General features: G+C 47.1%; 3 protein-coding genes across 3 annotated transcripts; 2 read left to right on the top strand and 1 right to left on the bottom strand.

The window, feature by feature from the left end:
• Nucleotides 1-678: 678 nt before the first annotated feature.
• Nucleotides 679-7,327, top strand: si:ch211-106h11.1 (volume-regulated anion channel subunit LRRC8D). The gene is made up of 6 exons (XM_034540132.1): nt 679-778; nt 1,319-1,678; nt 2,782-3,384; nt 3,996-4,246; nt 5,028-5,405; nt 5,542-7,327. The coding sequence occupies exons 2-6, from the start codon at nt 1,346-1,348 to the stop codon at nt 6,665-6,667; spliced, it is 2,691 nt and encodes an 896-aa protein (XP_034396023.1). The 5' UTR covers nt 679-778; nt 1,319-1,345; the 3' UTR covers nt 6,668-7,327.
• A 624-nt stretch (nt 7,328-7,951) lies between these two features.
• ddx39ab (DEAD (Asp-Glu-Ala-Asp) box polypeptide 39Ab) lies at nt 7,952-12,523 on the top strand. The gene is made up of 10 exons (XM_034539228.1): nt 7,952-8,063; nt 8,986-9,202; nt 9,401-9,528; nt 9,674-9,950; nt 10,069-10,187; nt 10,360-10,491; nt 10,929-11,038; nt 11,255-11,399; nt 11,511-11,658; nt 11,968-12,523. Exons 2-10 carry the CDS (start codon nt 8,995-8,997, stop codon nt 11,982-11,984), a joined length of 1,284 nt encoding a protein of 427 aa, XP_034395119.1. The 5' UTR covers nt 7,952-8,063; nt 8,986-8,994; the 3' UTR covers nt 11,985-12,523.
• A 249-nt stretch (nt 12,524-12,772) lies between these two features.
• Nucleotides 12,773-20,315, bottom strand: si:ch211-106h11.3 (CCN family member 1). The gene is made up of 5 exons (XM_034539229.1): nt 20,057-20,315; nt 18,008-18,221; nt 16,929-17,369; nt 16,273-16,451; nt 12,773-15,149 (listed from the first exon to the last, which is right to left on the bottom strand). The coding sequence occupies exons 1-5, from the start codon at nt 20,105-20,107 to the stop codon at nt 14,844-14,846; spliced, it is 1,191 nt and encodes a 396-aa protein (XP_034395120.1). The 5' UTR covers nt 20,108-20,315; the 3' UTR covers nt 12,773-14,843.
• Between the last annotated feature and the right edge of the window lie 1,951 nt (nt 20,316-22,266).

The raw sequence follows: 22,266 nt of genomic DNA, 5'->3' as shown, positions 1-22,266 counted from the left end.
GCACACACACCAGCTGTGGAGAGGAGATCACGATGTGGTTCATTGTCAGTTTGAGTGCTCCAGATTCTTCTTGACCCAAATACAAAGGAAGCAGCACCCAAAGTTACATATGACATGCATACACACTCTAACTGCAATATAACAACGCTCCCCAGTCATCAGTAGGCTGTGTGGAGTCAGATGCTGCTGTTACGTGTCACAGTACAGTAACTTCAGCATCCCCTGCTGGATAAGGCTGGATACAACGTAAAACATTTAGGGTTTACAAAAAGAGGCTTGAGCAGGGGTTATCAAAACTTAGTGAGTTCATAAAATATGACAACATGTTAGAGATTAAACTACCCAACAAAAGGCTTTATGAAGAAGGGCATTCTGGCACATAGACCTTCATCTCAACCTCGCGGGGCCATTCTGCATTGAAAGTATTTTTACTTTTGGTATATATAATATATGTTAAGAATAATTAGTGTTTTCTTGCGACTGCAATTTTTGTCTAATAATCCTCTGATGTTTTCCTCAGAGTCTGTTCTGAAGGAGTTAAAGAAAAGGCTCTCCCTCCCCTCCCCTGGGTGGGTCTTGAACGGGCTTATAGTGCTGAATTAGATTTTTCAGCCACACATCCTCCGCTGCCATGGCAACCGTTGAAAAGCTGTGTGTCGGCCGGCTGAGGAGGAGTTTGTTGTAAGTTTCACAGCAGAACCAGACAGCGCCGGAGTGAAGTTTTTATAAAGCGGTTGTGGGCTGATCCGAGGAGAGAGAGAACCAGTTATTTATCCAGGTACGTGAAAGAACTGTTCGGTTGTGATTTCTGTTTTTGAAGTAGACTTCAGAGATGTTGGCCAACAATGGAAATTGTGTTTCATGTTGTACAATTTAATTTAATTTACTCTTAATTTGCAACCACTGAACAAATGTTTTTTTAAGGTCCAACTTTCAAAAAAATCAGTTTTGTTCTACCATTACATCATAATTCAAATATTGCAAAATCCTGATCGATGCCTGGGAAAACATGACAAACATTCCTTTTCAGAAACACAGGAATGTGAAATAAACAAAACTCCTCTGTACCTCCTCTGTACCACAACATTCAGAACAATAAGCTGATTTAGAAACTATGTTTTTAGGGCAGGATCCTCTTGTACTGTGACCTGATCAGGATGCTCCTGGATCAGGCCCCGGTCACATATAGTTTGGTTACCAAAATGGCTGTTTGTGGCACCCGTCGACACTGACAGTGAAAGCCAGATTCAAACCAGACTTATTACTTCATCAGTTTAAGCCCAGATCTTTGTTTACTATTTCACCATTCTTCTTTCAGTCATCCCTGTGGGACCAAGAGGTCACCATGTTTTCCCTGTCGGAGCTGGCGCCTCTGAACCAGCATCAGGGTCGGTGTAAACTGTTGAAGCCCTGGTGGGAGGTCTTCATGGACTACCTGGTGGTCCTGATGCTGATGGCATCCGTCCTGGCTTGTACTGAGCAGCTGTCCAGGGATCGAGTGGTGTGCATTCCCATGGATCCAGTTATCACTGCGAACACCAGTAATCGCAGTCCCTCCACTAGCGGGCAAGCATTGACTCCAGCTCATGTTTCACGCAACGCCGGCACAAATCTTCACTCTACAGGCCGGGGTCGACGCACACATCTGGCCTACCAGCAGTATGTTTACATTAGCCAGGTACTATAATACTAGCAAGAGTCATTAAGAAATTATGCAACAGAAGAGGTGAAACCGATTAAAATGATTGACTGTTAAGTCCCTGAAAACAGCGATACTCAATATATATATATATATATATGTATATATATATATATATACATATATATATATATATATATATTCTTTTATCAATAATGGATCAAATGACTACTTGAGGGCTGCACGGTGGTGTAGTGGCTAGCACTGTCGCCTCACAGCAAGAGGGCTGCGGGTTCAATTCCCGGTCGGAGCGGTCCTTCTGTGTGGAGTTTGCATGTTCTCCCCGTGGCAGCGTGGGTTCTCTCCGGGCTCCGGCTTCCTCCCACAGTCCAAAGACATGCTGCAGGTTAATTGATCTCTAAATTGCCCATAGGTGTGAATGTGAGAGTGAATGGTTGTATGTCACTACATGTGCCCTCGATGGACTGGCGGCCTGTCCAGGGTGTCCCCTGCCTTCGCCCTATGTCAGCTGGGATAGGCTCCAGCGCCCCCGCGACCCTAATGAGGATAAGCGGTATTGAAAATGGATGGATGGATGGATGACTACTTGAATGTGAAAGGACTTCTTCATAATGATGAACTCAGAGAGAATTATCACCTAACATTGCATCTCCCCTCAGCTCTATGGCCCGCAATTTTTCGGTTTTTGGTTCAGTCTCACGGCTGTAGTGTTATTTTAGGCCACAGGAGGCGCTTCTTGCGCTTCTTGTACAGCAACAAAGCTCTAAAAACACACTGAATGTTCCCAGCCCTGCACTAAACAGCAGATAGATACAATTAGCAGCGAGCTACTGAAGCAATTAGCCGCTAAAGAGCTAGCTATTTCCTCCAGGAGTTGGTGTAGACCAAAAACAGAGCTAAAAAAGAGTGACTTAAATGCACAAGGGGGTCAGAAACACAACTCCAAATGAGATAAAGTTGCTCTGTCCGAAAGTTGCTCTGGCCGAAAGTGCAATTGCGTAACTGTTTGCTAACTTGTTGCTTAAAGGGTGACGATATATCATATACAATGTTGTGTTCACAAACTCCAAGTGGACAAAGAAATTAGTTATTAGGTTTAAGTCTATCTTCTATCTGTCTAGGTGTGCTACCATGAGGCTTTGCCTTTGTGCTCCCGCTTCTTCCCATACATGGCCATGCTGCAGTCTCTCGTGCTGGTAGCCAGCGGATCCTTCTGGCTCCACTTCCCCCACACCTCCGCCCGCATAGAGCACTTCCTGGCCATCTTGGCAAAGTGCTGCGAGTCGCCCTGGACCTCTCAGGCCTTGTCTCATGCCGTCCGGCAGGAGAGCATCCAAGAGAAGGAGGTGGTGGCGGCGGTGGTAGTGGAGGAGAGACGACCGCCCCAGCCTCCTCCCTCTTCAGCTTCATCTTCACCCCCGGTAACGCACATGGGACGCACAAGCATAGACTCGGGCACAGACAGCCCGCTTTTGAAGAGGTCGGGTAGTGCGTCCTACGGCGCCCCTCCCTCCCCATGCCCCTCCACACTCTCCTGTAACTCGGCCATGTCATCTATATCCCTCGGGTCCCATGTGCACTTTCCTTCCTCCAAGCGTGTCATGGTTGACAGTCCCAGGCAGGTCATGAGTCTGGGTAAAAGTGATGGGGAACAGGCCAGGGCGCTGTTCGAAAGGGTCAGGAAATTCCGGTCACACTGCGAAAGCTCAGATGTCATCTATAAGGTGAGAGGTCCTCAAGTCTAGATGGTTTATATACGCTATCATCTTCTTTGTCTTTTGTTAGCTGAACTGGTGACACATTTCCTTTTTAGTTCTTCATTGTCCAAAAATGTTTGGTGTTGTGATGTTATAGGACTTAATATTGATAGCAACCTGCTTGTTTCTTTATTTTAAAGGTCAAGTGTATCGCATTTAGGCTTGTATATATTAATAAATTAGATTATTATTAAATATGTTTTCTTTAGTGTATAATCACCTGAATATATGAATCGTTGTGTTTTTATCACCTTAGAATGAGCCGTTAATATCTACATACGGAGCAGGTCGTCTTCATGGGTTCCCAGAGCGGTCAAATCCAACGCTGTCTCTAGATAGGGCCATTCACGTTTTCTTGTTTTTTGTGTCTGGTACCATAGTTCTCTGACACGCTTGGCACACTGGAAACATTTCGCTTGGTCGCAATCAGCAAACTCCCTGCTAGATGAAGCCAAATGCTACACACTATACCTTTAAAAGTGCAGGAGTTTGAACTCATAATAACACAAGTCAATGTTTGATCAGGCTTGATTGAACGATGTCAATTGGTTCATGATACCTCCCTTTCATCTATTCAGGTCTACTTGACTCAGACAGTATTCAAATTGCTGATGGTGACGCTGATCTTGAGTTACACCATCCCTCTTCTCAGCTCCCTCTCCTTCACCCACACCTGTCACCCTGAGGAGCAGGCCTTGGTGGGCTACGCTACCTTTGAGTGTATCCATGTGCTTTCCTCCCTCCTACGCAAACTGCTGGTAGCTTACCTGACCCTACTGGGGCTGTACGGCCTGCTCAACCTTTACACCCTCTGCTGGATTTTGCACAGGTTAGTGCATTGGTGTATAGTATACAGGGATATGTGTAGAAATACCCTAAAAACTCTATATTTTTATGAAAACTTTCAAGCTGTACTAATAAATGTATGTATACATAAACAAACGATAAATGTACCACATGTAAGGTTGACGGACCCACACAGTTAGCACTCAACTCTCTCAGTTTTTCAATGTCTTTTGAGTCATTGTTTTGGTTTTAAGGCCCGCAACTTCACTGTTTTGGTTCACTCTCATCGACTTTGTCTCCAGCAACAAGTAGCTGCTTTCAGAAAATGAAGTTCTGATATAGCTATAGCTACGATACCTTCCCGGCACAAAATGTGAGACAAAGTAAGCGACTAGCTGGTGGCCATAGTAAAGCATTTAGCTGCTTGAGAGCCAGATATTACCATGAAGGAGTCGGAGGAGACCAAAACAGAGCTTAAAGGACAGCTTATAATGAACCATGGTGGCCAGAAACACAACTCCAAATGAATACAAATGTGACTCCATGTGTTCTGAAATATGTAGATTAATTGCTGTGAGTTTCAACTCCTGGCACACTGTTTTTCATACTTGATGGTGAGCTTTTCAAATAATTTGAATAGGTAATTTGTTGCATTGCATGAACAAAATAAACATGTCAAATGGTTGATAAATAATTTGTTGAGACTTGAGTGATTGTTCAAAGGGCCTCTAAAGCATACCAGAGGCCTGATTATAGGATTAGAGTGTAAAGCTGTGTTTTGGGAGACTGTGTGATATACTTTTCTCATTCTGTGCCGTACTTAGCTCTCTACGGCAGTATTCCTTCCAATCACTGAAGGAGCTGTGCTCCCTGAGAGATGTTCCCGACCTGAGAAATGACCTGGCCTTTCTTTTACACATGTTGGACCAGTATGACCCTCTACTGGCCCAGCGTCTGTCCGTCTTTTTGTCTCCTGTCAGTGAGAGCAGGCTGCTGGGGGAAAGCTTGGAGAGGTGCTGGGGGGAGGAGAAGCTACGTGCCATGACTAGCGTGGACGCAGAGGGCTGCTCCAGACTGCAGCTGGTGGCCCTGCCTCGCCTACCTCCGGCCCTTTTCACCCTCAGCCAGCTTCAGGTCCTCCAACTGGAGCTCATCACTGATGCCAGGTTCACTGCGCAGGTGGCCAACATGACCTCACTCAGGTGGGTTTCGCAGTGGTGAAACCCACATTTTACACATTTTAAACAATGCTAATCAAGTTACTTCTAGATATTTTGTCGAAAAGCAGAACGCTGTGACTTACATACACAAGTCTTTTATTGTTTATTCACCCAACAGGAAGCTCCACCTCTATCACTGCACAGCAGCGGTGGATCCTGGTGCACTCGGAGTCCTCCAGGAACATCTGGAGGTCCTCCACCTCACTTTTACCCAGGCGTCAGAGATCCCGAGCTGGGTCCTCTCCCTCCGCAGCCTGCACGAGCTCCACCTCTTTGGCCGGCTGAGTAATGACGGCGGTGTGGGCCGTGGCTGGGCGTTGGGGAGCCTCCGCCAGCTGCGTCACCTCCGTGTGCTGGTGATCCGAGGCACGCTACAGCGGATCCCCGGGGAGCTGTGCGAGGTGGCCGGCAGCTTGGCGAGGCTGGAGATCTACAACGAGGGCACCAGGTTGCTCGTGCTGACGGGCCTTAAGCGCATGGTCGACCTGACCGAGCTGCTGCTGCAGGACTGCCGGCTGGAGCGTTTGCCCTCGGCCCTGCTGGCTCTTGCCAACCTGCGGAAGCTCGACCTGCAGCACAATAACTTGAGGACTCTGGAGGAGCTGCTTAGTCTGGCTCATCTGCGCCGTCTTTCTTGCCTCCGGCTCGCCTACAACCGCATTCTGGCACTGCCGGCCAGCGTCGGTGTGCTGCGAGGCCTGGAACTCCTGGATCTCTCCAACAACCAGCTTCAGAGCCTCCCCCCAGCGCTCTTCACTCTCCGCCGCCTTCGCAAACTCCTGCTGGCTGGTAACCTGCTGGAGGTGCTGCCCTCAGAGGTAAAGGCACTGCAGCTGCTTACAGAGCTGGACCTCAGTGGGAACAGGGTGGAGAGCCTCCCCTCTCCGCTCTTCAGTAGCTGTTTGGAGCTGCACATCCTTAATGTGGCTCGCAACTCTCTCAGCTCGTTACCCAGGGGGGTCGCTGCTTTAAGTCGGTTGTGCAGGTTGGACTTGCGCAGCAACAGTCTGGAGGAACTGCCTGCCGAGCTGGGCTGCTGCTCAGGGCTGCATGGAGGTGGTCTCCTTGTGGAAGACTGGCTGTTTCTTTCTTTGCCTCCACAGGTCAGGAACTTCCTGGGCCGTTCTCGCGGGGGCCCCTCTGGTACTCACTCAGAGGGTCATTCCCGCCCAGATTCGGACAGTTTCCCATACTTCTCTCCTACACAGTGGAGTTTCTCGTCCGCTCTGGAATCACAGATTTAAGTATCCTAACACAGATTTGCGAGATTTGCTTTTGCGATGCTTTCGGGAAAGTGTTGACCAGCTGTTCTTTTAGAAGGCTTTCCTATTGGTCATTTTAATGTGAGGCTTTAACAACCATTATTAGCACACGTTACTTCATTGTACACATTCTGCACATACATTTTCTTACCACACTAATTACTGAACTAAATTAGTGGCAACCAAAGGCTTGCAGGACGATTAAATAATGCCTTCACAAATGTACAAAGCACACTTGTACACTTTGCAGTTACATTGAGTACATTATTCATAGTAAATGTACTGAAACACCACCGCTGTTAACCTCATTACTATTTAACTTTTTTAGAGAAGGTTTTGCACTTAGGCTACTGTCGAGAACTTGTTTTCCCTAAGATAGACGAGGAGACCATCTGCGTGTGTTGTAGGTTTGAATAATGGTTGTGGATAAATAACTGTTGAACTGGAAGAGGGAAAAAAACATTCACAATCACTTGCAGGGATCTCTCTGAATATAACATGGCACAAAGATGTGCATTGTTTATCATTAATACAGAAATTACTCAAATTAGTAATAAGATGACAATAAATACATTAATTCATACGTCTATAAAATATAAATACACGGTATAAAGACAAATAAACATTTTTATTTTTGCTTGCTCCTGTTTGGTCACTTTATTGTGAAAATTACTCAAAGTATTAACATGCTATCAAGTACGATCTGACGCTGGGATGATCATTTCCAGCAGATTATGGTCTCCACAACAGAACAACTAAAAAATCGAATTGCTCTTTATTAACTCAATTATAACAGTTGTTTCTACACTACTGTACAAGTAGTGCTTCCATATTTTTATTAAATAGGAAAGGGTTGTCCTTCAGAGCTGAAAAGCATTATTACATTTGAGGCTTTCTCTCTCTCTCTATATATATATGTATATATATACATATATATATGTATATATACATATATATATATATGTATATATACATATATATATATATATATATATATATATATATATATGTATATACATATATATCGATATATTTCTATATATAAATATTATCTTATTATACACAATAACATATATTTACAATATGTGCATAATATTAATTAAAAACAATTTCTGCATATATTTGTATCAAATATTTATTTTATTACGGGTCTCTTCCATACGTACTGCTGTATCCCGCTTTTTTATGCTGCGGTGGACTGCGACACACTTTGTGTCCAATCGCTGGCCGCCGAGGTCGATGGTCGTATGAATCAACCAATGATATCGGCGCCTTTCAGCGGAGGCGGGACGTCCGGTCACTCGTATAAACGAACCGAGGCCTCCCCATGCGGTTTTGAGCTTCAGATTGACGCGTAGCTAACACCAACACCGATAAGGTAAGAGTCCAATAATATGTTACATTATTGCGAAGAGAGAGGTCTCTAAACTTCCACTGGCCTCCAGAAAGTCCCGCGTTAGTGTATTTTGACAAAGTATCTCGTCTGGAACCAAACGGCTTCCTTCGTTGTTTCATTCAGGAGCTCACCGTCACTAAACTACTAGCTAGCGTTTTGTGAACTAGCATTCGTTAGCTTCGCCAGCCCACCAACCTCCCCGGTATGTAACGTTAATCATGTTCAGAGTGCGTAGTTAGACCGTTTAATATTCCGCGTAATGTCTTTTTAAAAATAATTATTCGATTCGCAAGAGAAATGTCCGATGCAGCACGTCCATTGTTTAAATAGTTAGCTGCCGTGTAGCGCGTTAGCTCGCCACGTTAGCGGTGGTTATGCAACACAATAGCTTCCCAGTGTTGTAAACGCTTCGGATGCTCACCGGTTTGGTCCACCCGAGAGCGACGGTTAACGTAAACCCCGACGCTTCGGCCGACCAGTGCTGTACGCGATGCTGTTGTGTACATAGGCCGTATTTAGTTTACATCGCCGTTAGTGTCGACGTTATTTAATATGTGGACCCTCTCCTTAGCTAAGCTAGCTAGCGGAGCTCATTCAATGGCCTCACGTCTCACAATGGGGTTCGCGGACTAAACACATCGACGTTAGAGTTACTTTAAAGCAGTATCGGTACCACTGTTTACCCTAACCAAACTTAAAATGGGAAGAATGCATATCAACGCAACTTTTTCAACTACGATCTTATCTGAATGTACTTTAAACGAGCAGTAAAACATGCCACAAAGAGGTGCAACAACAGCTAGGCTTAGTTAACAGCACCCCTTACATCTAAGAGAAAGGGTTCAGCCATGGTAGGAGATGGGGGAACTGATTAAAGACCCCTTTTCTGTTTTCCTCGTTTTAGACAGACGCAATGGCAGAAAATGATGTCGACAACGAGCTGCTCGACTACGAAGAGGATGAGGAGCCCCAAGGAGCCCCAGAGACTGTGGCCCCTGCAGGAAAGAAGGAGGTGAAGGGCTCCTACGTCTCCATCCACAGCTCTGGCTTCAGAGACTTTCTGCTCAAACCAGAGCTCCTGCGCGCCATCATCGACTGTGGTTTTGAGCATCCGTCTGAAGGTGAGGGCCATTTATTCATGCGCTAATGAGGTTTTTTAAACACCATGCCCCTTACAGTATTAACGTTATATGAACTGCCCATATGCATTTCATAAATACAAATAACAATCTGCACACTGTTTAAAGCTTAAAATACTTGTTGTTCTAATAACACAAATACACTGGCTTAAAATGTTTTTGTGTTTGTTTTCTTTCTAGTTCAACATGAATGCATCCCACAAGCTATCCTGGGCATGGACATCCTGTGCCAAGCTAAGTCTGGTATGGGCAAGACGGCAGTGTTTGTGCTGGCCACACTGCAACAGATTGAACCTGTTGATGGACAGGTCAGTACACACATTCAACACACAGGTCTATGTACATAAATAGTCTTCAACTCATGGCTTGCATTAAGGAGTACATATACATCAAGCATTAAATCGATGAGGTAAAAGTATCTGAATCAGCCTTTTGTTACGTCTACCCCTCAAGGTGTCTGTATTAGTCATGTGTCACACGCGAGAGCTGGCCTTCCAAATCAGCAAAGAGTACGAGCGCTTCTCCAAGTACATGTCCTCTGTAAAGGCGGCCGTGTTCTTTGGCGGCATGGCCATAAAGAAGGACGAGGATGTCTTGAAGAAGAACTGCCCTCACATCGTGGTTGGAACGCCAGGCCGCATCCTCGCTCTCATCCGCAACAAGACCCTCGCCCTGAAGAACGTCAAGCACTTTGTCTTGGATGAATGTGACAAAATGTTGGAGCAGCTCGGTGAGTTTTTGTTAAATATTTATTCTCAATTCTCATAGACTCCGCTTTGGCAGTATCTAGTTGCGCTCCCCATAATTCTGTATTATATATCTATCTATCCAACCTCTCTCTGAACTAGACATGAGGCGTGACGTACAGGACATCTTCAAGATTACACCCCATGAGAAGCAGGTCATGATGTTCAGTGCCACTCTGAGCAAGGAGGTTCGACCAGTCTGCCGCAGATTCATGCAGGATGTAAGTGATCGATGGAGTGTCGTTACGTCAGGATTTCACAGAACGCAGTTTTATCATCAAGAAAAAGCTGCAGCACGTTTGAATTTGGCATGTTTTCCCCACTTGCTGGTGACGTAATCTGAAACTCAACAAGTTTACCTAACGTGTCCCTCTGTCGTCTTGTCCCGTGCAGCCCATGGAAGTATTTGTGGACGACGAGACAAAACTGACACTCCACGGCCTGCAACAATACTACTGCAAGCTGAAGGACAGCGAGAAGAACCGCAAGCTCTTTGACCTGCTTGACGTGTTGGAGTTCAACCAGGTAAAGCGATGCCGCTATCGCACGTTGCACGGCCAGTAGCTTTTGCCATATTGTATCACTTGAGTTGTTGCTCGTTATCATCAAACATAGAAGGGGATATCATATAAAAAAATCACTGGTCTCACCAAAGTCCTGGGTTAGGATTACAGAACTGCAAATGTTGCTTTAAAATAAAACAAATATGTTGCGGTAAACTAAATCTGAACCAGGAAACCACATTGCAAAAAAAGATACATGTTTTTTTTTTATGGGGGTTGTGTCAGGCTAGCCAGTGGAGACTAAAGGAAGTTAAGGTTTCCAAACAAGAACCTGTTTTTGTACAAGAAACTAAATGCAACATTTAAATTGGCGTGTTTTTTTATTTAGCTACACTGATTTTCCCGGTGCCCGTCTGCTCCCTCAGCAGCCGCATAGTAACGCCGATGCTTCACCTCTAGGTGGTGATCTTTGTCAAGTCAGTCCAGCGCTGTGTCGCTCTGGCCCAGCTTCTGGTGGAACAGAATTTCCCTGCCATCGCCATCCACAGAGGGATGGCTCAGGAGGAGAGGTGAGACGAGACTTGTGTACACACACACATCTCCCCACTGATATGCCCGCGCTCCTAAACATAAGCTCCATTGAGCTCTGAATGCTGAGTATGTTTATCGAGCGTGAGGCCTCATCAGTTAACTCAACACATCGTTGCCTTCAAAGAAGGGAGGCTGCAGTCCAGTAATGCCTCCAGCAGCTGTGTTGATGACTCTGCCCCCTTTTTACTCCACAGGCTGTCTCGCTATCAGCAGTTTAAGGACTTCCAAAGGCGGATCCTGGTGGCCACCAACCTCTTTGGCCGAGGAATGGACATCGAGCGGGTCAACATAGTCTTCAACTACGACATGCCAGAAGATTCTGACACCTATTTGCACAGGGTGAGAACTGCAGATTGGATATAACGGCACTTGTTTTTTTTCCTTAATGTTTGTTCTTGGTCTTTGCATTTTTACGTTTCACTCACTCTGGCCCTTTTCTGCCCCCGTCAGGTTGCCCGTGCCGGTCGGTTTGGCACAAAAGGCCTGGCTATAACCTTTGTGTCGGACGAGACCGATGCCAAGACTCTGAACGACGTGCAGGACCGCTTCGAGGTCAACGTGGCCGAGTTGCCGGACGAGATTGACATCTCCTCTTACAGTAAGCCCTCACGTTTCTGAATGTCTGCGGGGCTGGCCTGTTTTGTGGATAAATATGCTCAAAGCACTTTGCCGGGCAGGCGATTTTCCCAGCTAAAGATGGCCCCCCTCCCCTGCAGATAATGAGCTGCTGTAATCAACCTTTTAGAGTCATCTTGGCAGCTAGAACCCGCAGTTGGTGCTGCCATGTAACTGCGGCTCTCGTCAAAATGGAAACAGCCCTCACACGTTTAACCTGTTGCTGAAACGTTGGTATGCTCAGCTGTCTTTCACACGCTCAACTCGTCTCTCCTCCTCTCTCCCCGTTTAGTCGAGCAGTCCAGATGAGTCCTCCGGCCACGCCGAAGTCTCTTCGTGGACCGTGTCTTTGGAAGTAGACGTGTTTCACCGTTGATTTGAAAGCTCTGCTCGTTCCCAATGTTCACCAAACCTTTATTTTTATTGTCAGTTATTTGGGGTGGGATATGGTCAATTTTTATTTGTCTTTTACTGTTTGTTTGGAGGGGGGGGGGGGGGTTGTTTTTGTTTTGTTTTTTTTGCTCAATGGAATTAAAACTTTTTATAAAATGCCATTTTTACTGTTGTGGTCTCTTGTGAGGCTATTGTCTCTTCTCCATATTCAGTCAATTTGGCAGGGAAACGTGTAGAAAAGTAGTTCTGAAGAACATGTAAAAGTGATTTTAGCCTTTTTTTATTGTTCAAACTAGTTTGTATAGCAGGTTTGGTGTTTTGTCTTTTCCTCCACTGCAACAGTTGGTCTTTTTAAAACATCATGGCGTTGGTTAAGTACATTTTTTGCCTCACATGGCAGCCCTTTTGAATTTCCAATTGAATGCCTCCAATAAACAAAATCACTCAGAATCCTAGTGGTGCGTTTGATAAGATTGTCATTAGCACATCATACAATGAAATACTTGTTACTCAATGTCTGTTTTTTAGGATTTAAACATATTTTACTAAACTACAATTGGATAATTGTACTATAGTTGTCGTGCTAATTAGCCACTATTAGAGTTTAGCTCAAACCCCACTCAATGTACAATTATCCAGTCTCACAGCTGTTTGAATGAATTAAAAACTGATTAGATGGTTAAAGTATCACTTTGGTTCAGTCTGAGGGGAAAATGTCTTTATTAAAAATGCAAATTGAACTCATTCCAACTCTTCAAAATCCAGCTTGTGCTAGACAGTTTACAACAAATATTCATGAGGAAAGCATGAACACGTTTCTCTTGAGACGTTTTAAAAAGTACAACTATTGGAGATGGTGTTAATGTACATTAGTAGACAATCATGCTTTCAACTTCGCGCTCATAAAAGGACGCTTTGTTCAGTGCTAAACTATACATGGACTACTTCAGTATAACTAAACGGTTTGGCCCTTGATACAGCAGATAGAACTTAACGATGCATCTGACCATAGCTGCTCTATAGTGTCCTCTTTAACAAAACTAGACATACAGTACCAACACCACAGCGTCTACAAAGGCAAATGGCAACATGGTGAACCATTACAATCGCATGTAAAGTTTAGGCAAAAAACAATTAATGCCTACTGTAGCCAAGATGGTAGAAAATGCAAATATTTTCCAGTTTCACAGCAAACTGAAGAAGAAAAAACGTCCGCCACCTTTTTATGGCACATCTTTGCATTGAGGAAACGGTCAAATGATTTAGAATAACTCATTAAAAATGTGTATTCAGTCCCTCTGTTTAACCTTTCAATGAGATCAAAGGTTGTGAATCCGGGCTGTCGTCAAGTCCCAGTTAAGTGAGACGGGTGGGCTCTTCAGGCATGACAAAGGACTTTAGCAGAAAACAGAATACTACAGAATTACCCCTCCTAAAATGTCCCTGGGAGTAGGTTGTTACTGGCGTCCAGTAGCCGTGGCTCCTCTCGGACAGTTGACTTCAACTGGCCTTTGACAGCATTCCTCAGAAGCAGTCGCCACTGAAAACATGGAAGAAGCTCAAACTTATCGTTTTGTTTTCCCCGAGCCGGCGTGCTGCTCGATTACAGGGTTCTGCCCGCCAAGTCACAAATTACATGTTTACGTCAGTGTGCTCCGGTTTTCTTTTTGCACATTTTTAAGAGTGGCTTGTCTTCTCTCGCCGTGGACAGTCGGGATTGTAATTTGCACAGAACCAGGCGGTCGACGTCTCGGCGCCAGAATCCCAGGCTTGTTCTTATGGTGCTTGCTAAATGCCTCAGTTTCTCGGCTTAGGCAAGGCATGGGATGACTCCAGCTGGGTACACAACCATATTCACATATTCCCCCCCCCCACCCCCCCCTCAGTACATACCTCCTCTTCTACCGTTGCCTCCATCGTCCATCATCAGATGCAGCTTTCTGACCACTGTGACCTCCAATGCTACCCTGGGGGGAGGGTTCAAGCCCCGGATCTGTGGGATTCCTCTCGTGGCTGACAGCTCTCAGCTGTTTTGTCCCTCTCTCAGACCCCCACACCCACCTTACCAATCAGCCACTCTGGTGCTCCAAACATAGCAGCTCCGCCCTTCCCTGGTGGCAAGCCACTGTGTCATTGCGTCTGTCTCAACAATAAATACCAGTGAATAAATACCATAAAAAGACACAAGCTGTGCTCCTCGGAGAGACATCCGAGATCCCAGTTCCTTCGCCGTCCAGTCTTCATTTGGTTCATCAATATTGCGTTTATCAGAGCGCATTGACGCATGATTCATATTGATTCACATTTGGCTCCAAAGCAACGTCAGACCTGTTGCTCGGTGACTGATGTGAATCAACGCCACCAGTAGTTATGCCAGTGTGTGTATGTGTGCGTGTGTGTGTGTGTGTGCCCTTGCTCCAGCGTCCCCAACTAAAGTCTCAAGAGTTCAGGGGACATTCTTGGTGCACGGCAGCAACATGGCAGCTGGTTGCGTTCACCTTTTGCGTAATGTTTTTGTCAGTCTGGCCAGGCCAGAAACAACTCTCTGCATCTACACTAAAGCAGGGGCTGGGCACTTTGCTCCCGTCGGATTCCTCCTCCTTCTCCTCAACTCCCGAAATAATCATCAGATGAGATGATTCGACTGGTTCACCTCGCTTGCTTCTACTTATAGATACACTAAGGACAGCTATTCTATAATGGGGGAAAGTGATGTCTTTAGTTTTATTGTGAGGGAATGTAGGTCGGGGTGGGAGGAGGGTGTGTGTGACACCACTAGTCGATGAACTTGTGAGTGTCCCCGTAGAGCCACCGCTGAGGGGGCATGGCGGCCTCGTTGAGGTGGTTGCACTCGTCGCTGCACTTGCAGGACTGGATGAACATCACGGACCGGCTGAAGCGCTCGCTGTCCGGGCAGGCGAAGGCCACGCTGGCGGTGCGTGTGCGACGCGGCGAGCAGCAGCGGCCGTCCCGGCACACGCCACAGTAGTTAGGCCTGTACAGGCGGGTGCTCCTGCAGCCCGCGTAGGACAGGCGGTGGGGCTCGGGGGCCTTGTGGGTGCGGGAGCACTTCCTTCCTTTCTGCAGAAGGGGAAGGGGGGGGACAGAAGACGGAAAGAGTGGATTCAGTTTGTCGTGCATTGGAACATTCGTCATGCAAGTAAACATCTTTTTCTTTGGTGCAGCTGTGATGCAGGTCGCTGTCCAGTGAAATGAAATGACTCATCTCTCAAGCACTTAGACTTGAAAAAACAAAGTTAATGCAGTTAATCACACAACACAATAGTTAAGGATTGACACTGGCGCACATTAACACCCACAGCAGCTCTGCAAATATTGGGAGGAAGAGGTGCGCAACAACCCATCAGCCTCGCGGCGAGTGTTTTTGAGGGTGTTGCGTTTTGAAATGCGAGAGAGCGACACAGTGGGCGAAACAAGTGCTCTTCAAATGGCATCGCTAAGAGCCAGCAGAGTGCAGCTGACAGCCGCAGTGTCGCAGGTCCGGCGTGGGTGAGCGCCCAACCCCCGCAGACAAACCAGGGGAGAGTGCTTTGTCACACCCCTGAAGAGACTCGGAAGTCACTACACCCTTTTGGCCAAGAAATAGTCTGGCACGTGAACCAACACCCTTATAAAATGGCGAAATGTCATTTTTACACTTTAGGTTTCAACAAACAAGATATGCAGTTTTGATGACCATCACTTTAGTGCTTTCAAGGTGACGAGCTAGCAGTTTCCCCATGTTTCAATTCGTTGTACTAAGCTAAGCTAACCGACCGCAGCTTCATCTTTACCCTACAGATATGAGAGTGGTATCAGTCTTCTCATCTCAACTCCAGCACCAGACAGTGAATACGGGTATATGCCCAAAAGGTGGGACTAATCGTTTCACCAGTGTGCCAACCGTGACCTGAGCACGAGCCGAGGAATCGTGGTCTTAAAGGGGCTCCATTGTCACCCTGCTGAGGAAGTTTCCCCACACGGCAACAGAACCGTGAATAGAACGAATGGACCAGAAAGGGCTCCAGCAACAGAGGGAGATCCAGGGGCTGTGTACAAGCAGTGATATTAATACCAATCTGACCCCTTATGAGAAAACCTTTGCTGAATCTACTCAGCATGGTGCCGTCTATCCATCCCTTGGGGGGGGATCTTAAAAGACCCCCCCACACCCTCTCCCCACACCCTCACACACACTCCTCACCTTGACGGGGATGGACATGGATCTGCAGGGCCGGATGTTGCACAGGCGCGTCTCCTTGATCAGCTTACACCGGGCGTTGTCGTTGGTGACCCGAGAGGAGACGCCCATCCCACAGCTCCGAGAACACTGGGACCAGGAAGTAGTCTGAACCACGCACTGATCGCCCACCTGCCTCCAGGCTGCGAGAGATGAAACGGAGGGCGTGTGAGAGGACAATGGGCGAGGCGAAAGCATGGAGAGTCGGAGAAAGAGGAGCAACATCGGCAAAAGTAAAGCCGTGGGGGGGTGGCCAGTGGGAGAGAGAGGGGAAAGGAGAGGTCCGGAGATGCGAAGCACACTAGCTTCATTCACTGCAACAGGCAACACTGACGCATAGAGAGGGCGATTACAGAGAGGGGAAAGCTGGGTGACAGAGGTATGTGCTGTGTGAGAGCACCTCTGGTGTGCAAGGAGCCAGTGGAAAACAAGCCTCACATAAATGCTGACACACACAAACACACACACACACACACATACGTAGATGCAGAGGAAAAGGCTCACAGTGAGGCCGTTTGTGTGTCAACGCGAGCTAAAATGGCTAAAACATAAACATGATGCTTTACTGCGTGGAGGAAACAGACGGGACTCTGAGGCGACACGGCTGCCCTCGCACTCACCCGCCAGGTGCTTGTTTCCACGCGCCTTGGCCCACTTGCGCCCCACCTCCACCAGCTCGTTGCCCAGGGCGTCCTTCTCCCTTTTGGGTTTGTAGGGGTACAGCTTCCGGTAGGGTTTCGGGTAAGGCTTCAGGAAGGGGTAGGCCGGGTAGGGAATGAAGTGGTAAGGCGGGTAGGCCGGCGGCTGGGGTCGATGGTGCACCGGCGACACGACCGTGGTGCCCCCGTGGCAGTCAATGGTGAGGCAGCACTGGCCCGGCACTTTGACCAGCTGTGGCGCGGGACAGGAGGGCGACGCCAGGGGCACGTGGCTGGGGCAGAGGGGCACGCAGCCCACCGCTCCATCGATGCAGGTGCACTGGTGCTTGCAGCCGGCGTGGAAATTCTCGCCGTTCTGGTAAATCCGCCCGTTGTACTCGCACGAGCGGCCCTCCGCCTTTGCTGAGGGAAAAGGAAGAAGACGGGGCAGTTAGTAAGTAGATTGTTTTCAGACATCAAGTGTTCCCGTCACACAGTTGAGTGACGGGAAGTAAAGATCAAACAGGAAGTGGCTCAGAAAAGAGCGCGAGGGACACAGTATCTCCATATTTATGAAGCATGCTCTATTCTTAGATCCAAAAAGGAATTTTGACTGGTTTACAACGTCCTACCCTTTCGTCCTTCTGAGTGGGACTAGCCATGCGACCCCCTCCCTCCACAGATACCATCCCCTTTATATAGAAAGACCCCCAAATACACACACACATAAAAATAAAATACCGCTGAGCAGTTTGTGTACACACTGAACTACTTATACAAATCCCCGGAGTTGGCTGGGTTTCAGTCGCAGCTCGTGAAGGTGCTCAGTTTTTTTTAAACGTGGCACGGGCTTCAAACCCAAAGCCCCCCTATCAAAGAGAAACCCCAGCCGCTTGGATCGGAAGCCAGCATCCCCACCCTGAAGTTACACATCCCCTCGCTCAACCCCTCGCTAAACCCAAAAACCCGATGCCCAATCTAAACCCAAAAGCTCCCCCTGCATCTAACCCTCCCTCACCCCTCTCTCTTCCAGCCTTTTCCACCACCTCTGTGCTACCCACCCCTGCAGATGCCGTGGGTGCGGCCCACGTCGTTGCCGTAGTTGCACTCCAGGCCCTTGTGGTGGTCACAGGGCCGTCCCTCGTGGCAATCCTGGTTGAGCTGAGCGGCGCACACCTTGCAGCAGCCGCAGCCGTCCGGTACCGAGCTGACCCCAGGGGGACAGGAAGCGGGCCCCGCCGCACACTCGCACGCCGCCGGGCAGCCAGCGGTCACCTACAGAAAGGGGGACATAGCGAGCACTTTAGTTACCGTCGACGGGTTCCACGTGAGGAAGCACTGGAACCGAGCAGGACAATAGTTAGACTCATGTTACGCAGATCACAGAAATTCCTCAAAGTGTGCGAGGCTTAAACATTTGCTGAATACCCAGCACTGTCCCGAGCCCCGCAGGGATATCTGTGACCCTCTGTCGCCTTCCGCTTGGCATTCGCCGCGCGAGCTGGGATGAAAGGTACGGTCTCTGCCCCCAAAGTCCCCCCCCCCCCACCACCACCACCACCACCACACACACACACATTCCCCGCTCACCTTTTGTTTCTCACCCCCTTTCTTGCCACACACACACACACACACACACACACACACACACACACACACACACACAGACACACACACACACACACACACACACACACACACACACACACACACACACACACACACACACACACACACACACACACACACACACACACACACACACACACACACACACACACACACACACACACACACACACACACACACACACACACACACACACACACACACACACACACACACACACACACACACACACACACACACACACACACACACACACACACACACACACACACACACACAAGCCACTCCAACAACTCCAGGTGGGTATTTGGATCACAGAAAGCTGCCAGTCTGGCTGTCCAGTCAGATCACCTGAAGGGATCCCTTCCGGACTCTGCTGCCACCGTCTGAACTCGGGCCGGCAGCCGGTGGGGCCTGCCGTCAGTTCGCTCCCGTGGGTCCCGTGTGGGTGAGGAGGATGTGACATTACACAATGCGGTGACAATGGCTGTCTATTTTGAGCGCTGCATTGTTGGCATTAACCTGGTACTCGAAACATCCCCTCACTAAAAGCCCCATAACACTTATAGTGTGCAGCAGAGTTCATCCGTGTATTTTTATCTCCATCCGTATCACTGTTGGATAATATTACCGCAGTGTAATTCTGGACCCACAGAGAGATGGAAGCGCATGTGCATATTATTTGTACACGGGTGATTTGGTGAAGGTTTTTTTTTCTTCTTTTTTTTCCTGGGTTAAGAAACCTCTTCAAATACTCAAAACGTTTCATCCGTATATTTAGATTTTAGTGAGGGTCTAAACCGTGGACACAGGTGTAGGAAGAGGAACAGAGGGTGGATGTAAAGTACACACTGCTCAAGTGTACGTTTTACTCCACTTGATTTAATTTGACAGCTTCGGTTACCAAAGATACTTTACAGATCACCGAGTTACATACAAAACGTGTATGAAGCGCGATGCATAATTACAGAATAAACTACCCAACATCACTTTGACAACAGTACAACAACAGTCAAATGAAATACATTATTGCATCGGTTAACAATATTCCAATAATATAGTACAACACTCACTTTATATTCAGTATGAGCAGTACATTTAGCCAATAATACTTGTATACTTTTACATAAGTTTACGGGACTTATATTGGAGTATTTGTATATTGCAGTATGTTTTGTGAGCACCCTGAACGAGCCCGTTTTGCCGCGGAACCCCTCTGGGTTTGGAAGACACCAGCTATTACCACCGACCCCTTTAGTCACGGAAGGATACAAGTGTTTCGCAGATCAAGATTATGAGTGCAGCTGAACGGTGGGTCGGATCTCATTCGACCATTATTTTGGCATGCAGGCTTTCAGGCGACATCGTGGAGCTCAAGCTGCTGTTGCAGTGGAGAGCGCGGGCACGTGAGTCTTTATTCCCCGCAATGTTTACAAAGAGCGGAAAAAACGGTGGCAGAAAACTATCGTTCACGCACTTACCAAGCCGACAGTCACCATTTGCAAGACGGCGAATAATAGCAGTATCCCCATGCTGTCAGCTGATTCCCATAGAAGAAGAGAAGATGTTTGAAGAAAAAAAAAAATAAACACACACACACACACACACAAAATTTTTTTTATATCACAGGAAAATAAATCCTCCACCGGTTTAGAAACAATAGTTTTTGTCCACAGAGATTAAATCCTCGAATCTCTCTCATCACTTGTACATCTTCATCGATCAAAGTTTGAGGCTTGTGTTTTATATCAGCCCCGTGCTTTTTAGGGAGGCCACGCCCACTCCGGACCCTCCTTCAACCAATTAGGAGGCAGGCGCGCGGCCAAGGTATCCCGACAAGGAGGGGAGGCGGAGGGCGGGGCTTGGAGCTCCAACACGGGAAAGCTGATGGTTCTGGGAGGGGGGGGGCGTGGCCAAGCATGAATGCAGTCATTCATAAAAATTCAGAATTACTACATTCCAAAGAGGACCTGGCTTCTGGGTGTTTATTTATTTATGTTTGAGCGAAAATAATATTTTCGATGCTTTAAAGTCCGTTTCACATGCATTCCTCTGTCCCAGGCTGCTGCTTTGTGAAAAGTAAAATAAATATACTCAGCTGCTAGCCTGTGCTACATTAATACTCCGGGCCGGCCATGGAAAACAGCTAGGAATTTCCTTACCCCCCCCCCCGTTTTATAAAAATACTTTTAGACAAGAGCTGGACAGATAAAGTACATGCACGGGTGAGCCGAGTGTTCCTTGGAGCTGGTTATGACTGCATGATTGAGTTTATAGTGATGTGGAATATGATTATGATAATCTCCCGTGCAATTGGTCGCTCTCTCTTCCTCCCTCCATATCCTGTCTTTAGCCCTCACATCCCTTTTACCTATACCCAGAGATTCCCAGGCCACCTCTCTCTGCACACACACACACACACACACACACTCAAGCACAAACAGCTTCCCATGTAAACAAGCGAGAATTTTGTCCACTTTGGTTTGAAGTTGTTGTTTTTCATTGAAGAGTGCAGAGCGGAGGTGAGCACCGTCTGGATAATCTTGTCGTTGTCCCCGCAGACCCGCACACAGGAAACCCGCATCTGCACTACCTGAGCTGGTGGCTAACGCACACTGATACTCTGTGTGAGAGGCTTAAATACGTATTCCGCGTATTCATGCTCCCAAACCTTACATTAAGGCATGGGGCACACGCAGTGGGCTGCTGTAGAGGTTCTGTGAGAGAGGGATTGTGGGTGGGTAGATTGTTGTTTTTGCCAGTGCAGTTTCCCTCAAATGTATCATTAAGCAGAGGGATGACATGCGATTATTTGTGCTAACAGGAAAAATGTCGTCCCCCGCCCTTCACTCTCTATAAATCGCCAACCTGCACTTCACCAAATGGTCACATGATGGTGCGTTCAGTCTTGTGATGCACATACACAACTGTGTGCACCTCTAGAAAGCATACTCTTGATTGCACATCAGCAACACACTCCAAAGGCACTTGATGCACACAGTACAAAAGCCCCCCCCCCCACACACACAGCTCCATTCTGTGGCTCTCAGTTGCTCAACAACACTAACCGCTGCCCTCAAGATGTTTTCAGAATCTTATAACCACCTGGCTCTGTTGCACAATAACAACAATGTTTTCAACACAGTTTTCCAGTTGCAGTTTCCAGTTGTAAATGTAATAACAATAACATAAATAATTGTATTTGTTGATTGCCAACATCAGCATGGCTCTATCTTCACAATGCCAACATCTTGATCCTAACATTTGCTGATTAGCACAAATCGTGGCTAAAGCTGATGGGAACATCGTAAGCTTCGCAGGTACCTGGTCATAAACTAAAGTGTTAGAAAAACGAAGATTCTGATCCTGATGAGAAGAAACGTCTGCAAAGTGATTACGTCCGTGCCAAATTTAATAACAGCCCATCAAATAACTGTTGCGACTTTTTTTTTTTTATTCAGACGGCAGAATAATCTTTGAGGATTCTGGAAATACCTTCAGAATAGCTGTTGTTAAGCCATGCTTTTTTCTCTTCTCTTTTTAAATTGCCAGGTATGTATTTTTCCAGCTCGATTGTAACGGTAATGATTGTACTGACCCAAAGCACACGCCGTATGCTGTGTACAGAATGTGCTCACGGGCACACAGAGGCCTACACAGGGAGCAAAAATGAGGTATTCACCAAACTTCC

The sequence above is a fragment of the Cyclopterus lumpus genome, chromosome 8 (genome assembly GCF_009769545.1).
Source record: "Cyclopterus lumpus isolate fCycLum1 chromosome 8, fCycLum1.pri, whole genome shotgun sequence".
NCBI classification, from domain to species: Eukaryota; Metazoa; Chordata; class Actinopteri; order Perciformes; family Cyclopteridae; genus Cyclopterus; species Cyclopterus lumpus.
Note: the sequence above shows the minus strand (reverse complement) of the source record. Positions and strands in the feature narration are given on the sequence as shown.

What these genes read in the sequence shown, in the direction of transcription:
- si:ch211-106h11.1 (XM_034540132.1), top strand. Translation starts at nt 1,346, where the DNA reads ATGTTTTCCCTGTCGGAGCTGGCGCCTCTGAACCAGCATCAGGGTCGG. An exon ending in AGTATGTTTACATTAGCCAG is followed by an intron (nt 1,679 to 2,781) that starts GTACTATAATAC and finishes CTATCTGTCTAG; the next exon opens with GTGTGCTACCATGAGGCTTT. An exon ending in GCCAACATGACCTCACTCAG is followed by an intron (nt 5,406 to 5,541) that starts GTGGGTTTCGCA and finishes TTCACCCAACAG; the next exon opens with GAAGCTCCACCTCTATCACT.
- si:ch211-106h11.3 (XM_034539229.1), bottom strand. Translation starts at nt 20,107, where the DNA reads ATGGGGATACTGCTATTATTCGCCGTCTTGCAAATGGTGACTGTCGGC. An exon ending in CACCCACGGCATCTGCAGGG is followed by an intron (nt 17,370 to 18,007) that starts GTGGGTAGCACA and finishes CTTTTCCCTCAG; the next exon opens with CAAAGGCGGAGGGCCGCTCG. An exon ending in CCATGTCCATCCCCGTCAAG is followed by an intron (nt 15,150 to 16,272) that starts GTGAGGAGTGTG and finishes CCCCTTCTGCAG; the next exon opens with AAAGGAAGGAAGTGCTCCCG.
- ddx39ab (XM_034539228.1), top strand. Translation starts at nt 8,995, where the DNA reads ATGGCAGAAAATGATGTCGACAACGAGCTGCTCGACTACGAAGAGGAT. An exon ending in TTTTGAGCATCCGTCTGAAG is followed by an intron (nt 9,203 to 9,400) that starts GTGAGGGCCATT and finishes TTTTCTTTCTAG; the next exon opens with TTCAACATGAATGCATCCCA. An exon ending in ACGTGTTGGAGTTCAACCAG is followed by an intron (nt 10,492 to 10,928) that starts GTAAAGCGATGC and finishes CTTCACCTCTAG; the next exon opens with GTGGTGATCTTTGTCAAGTC.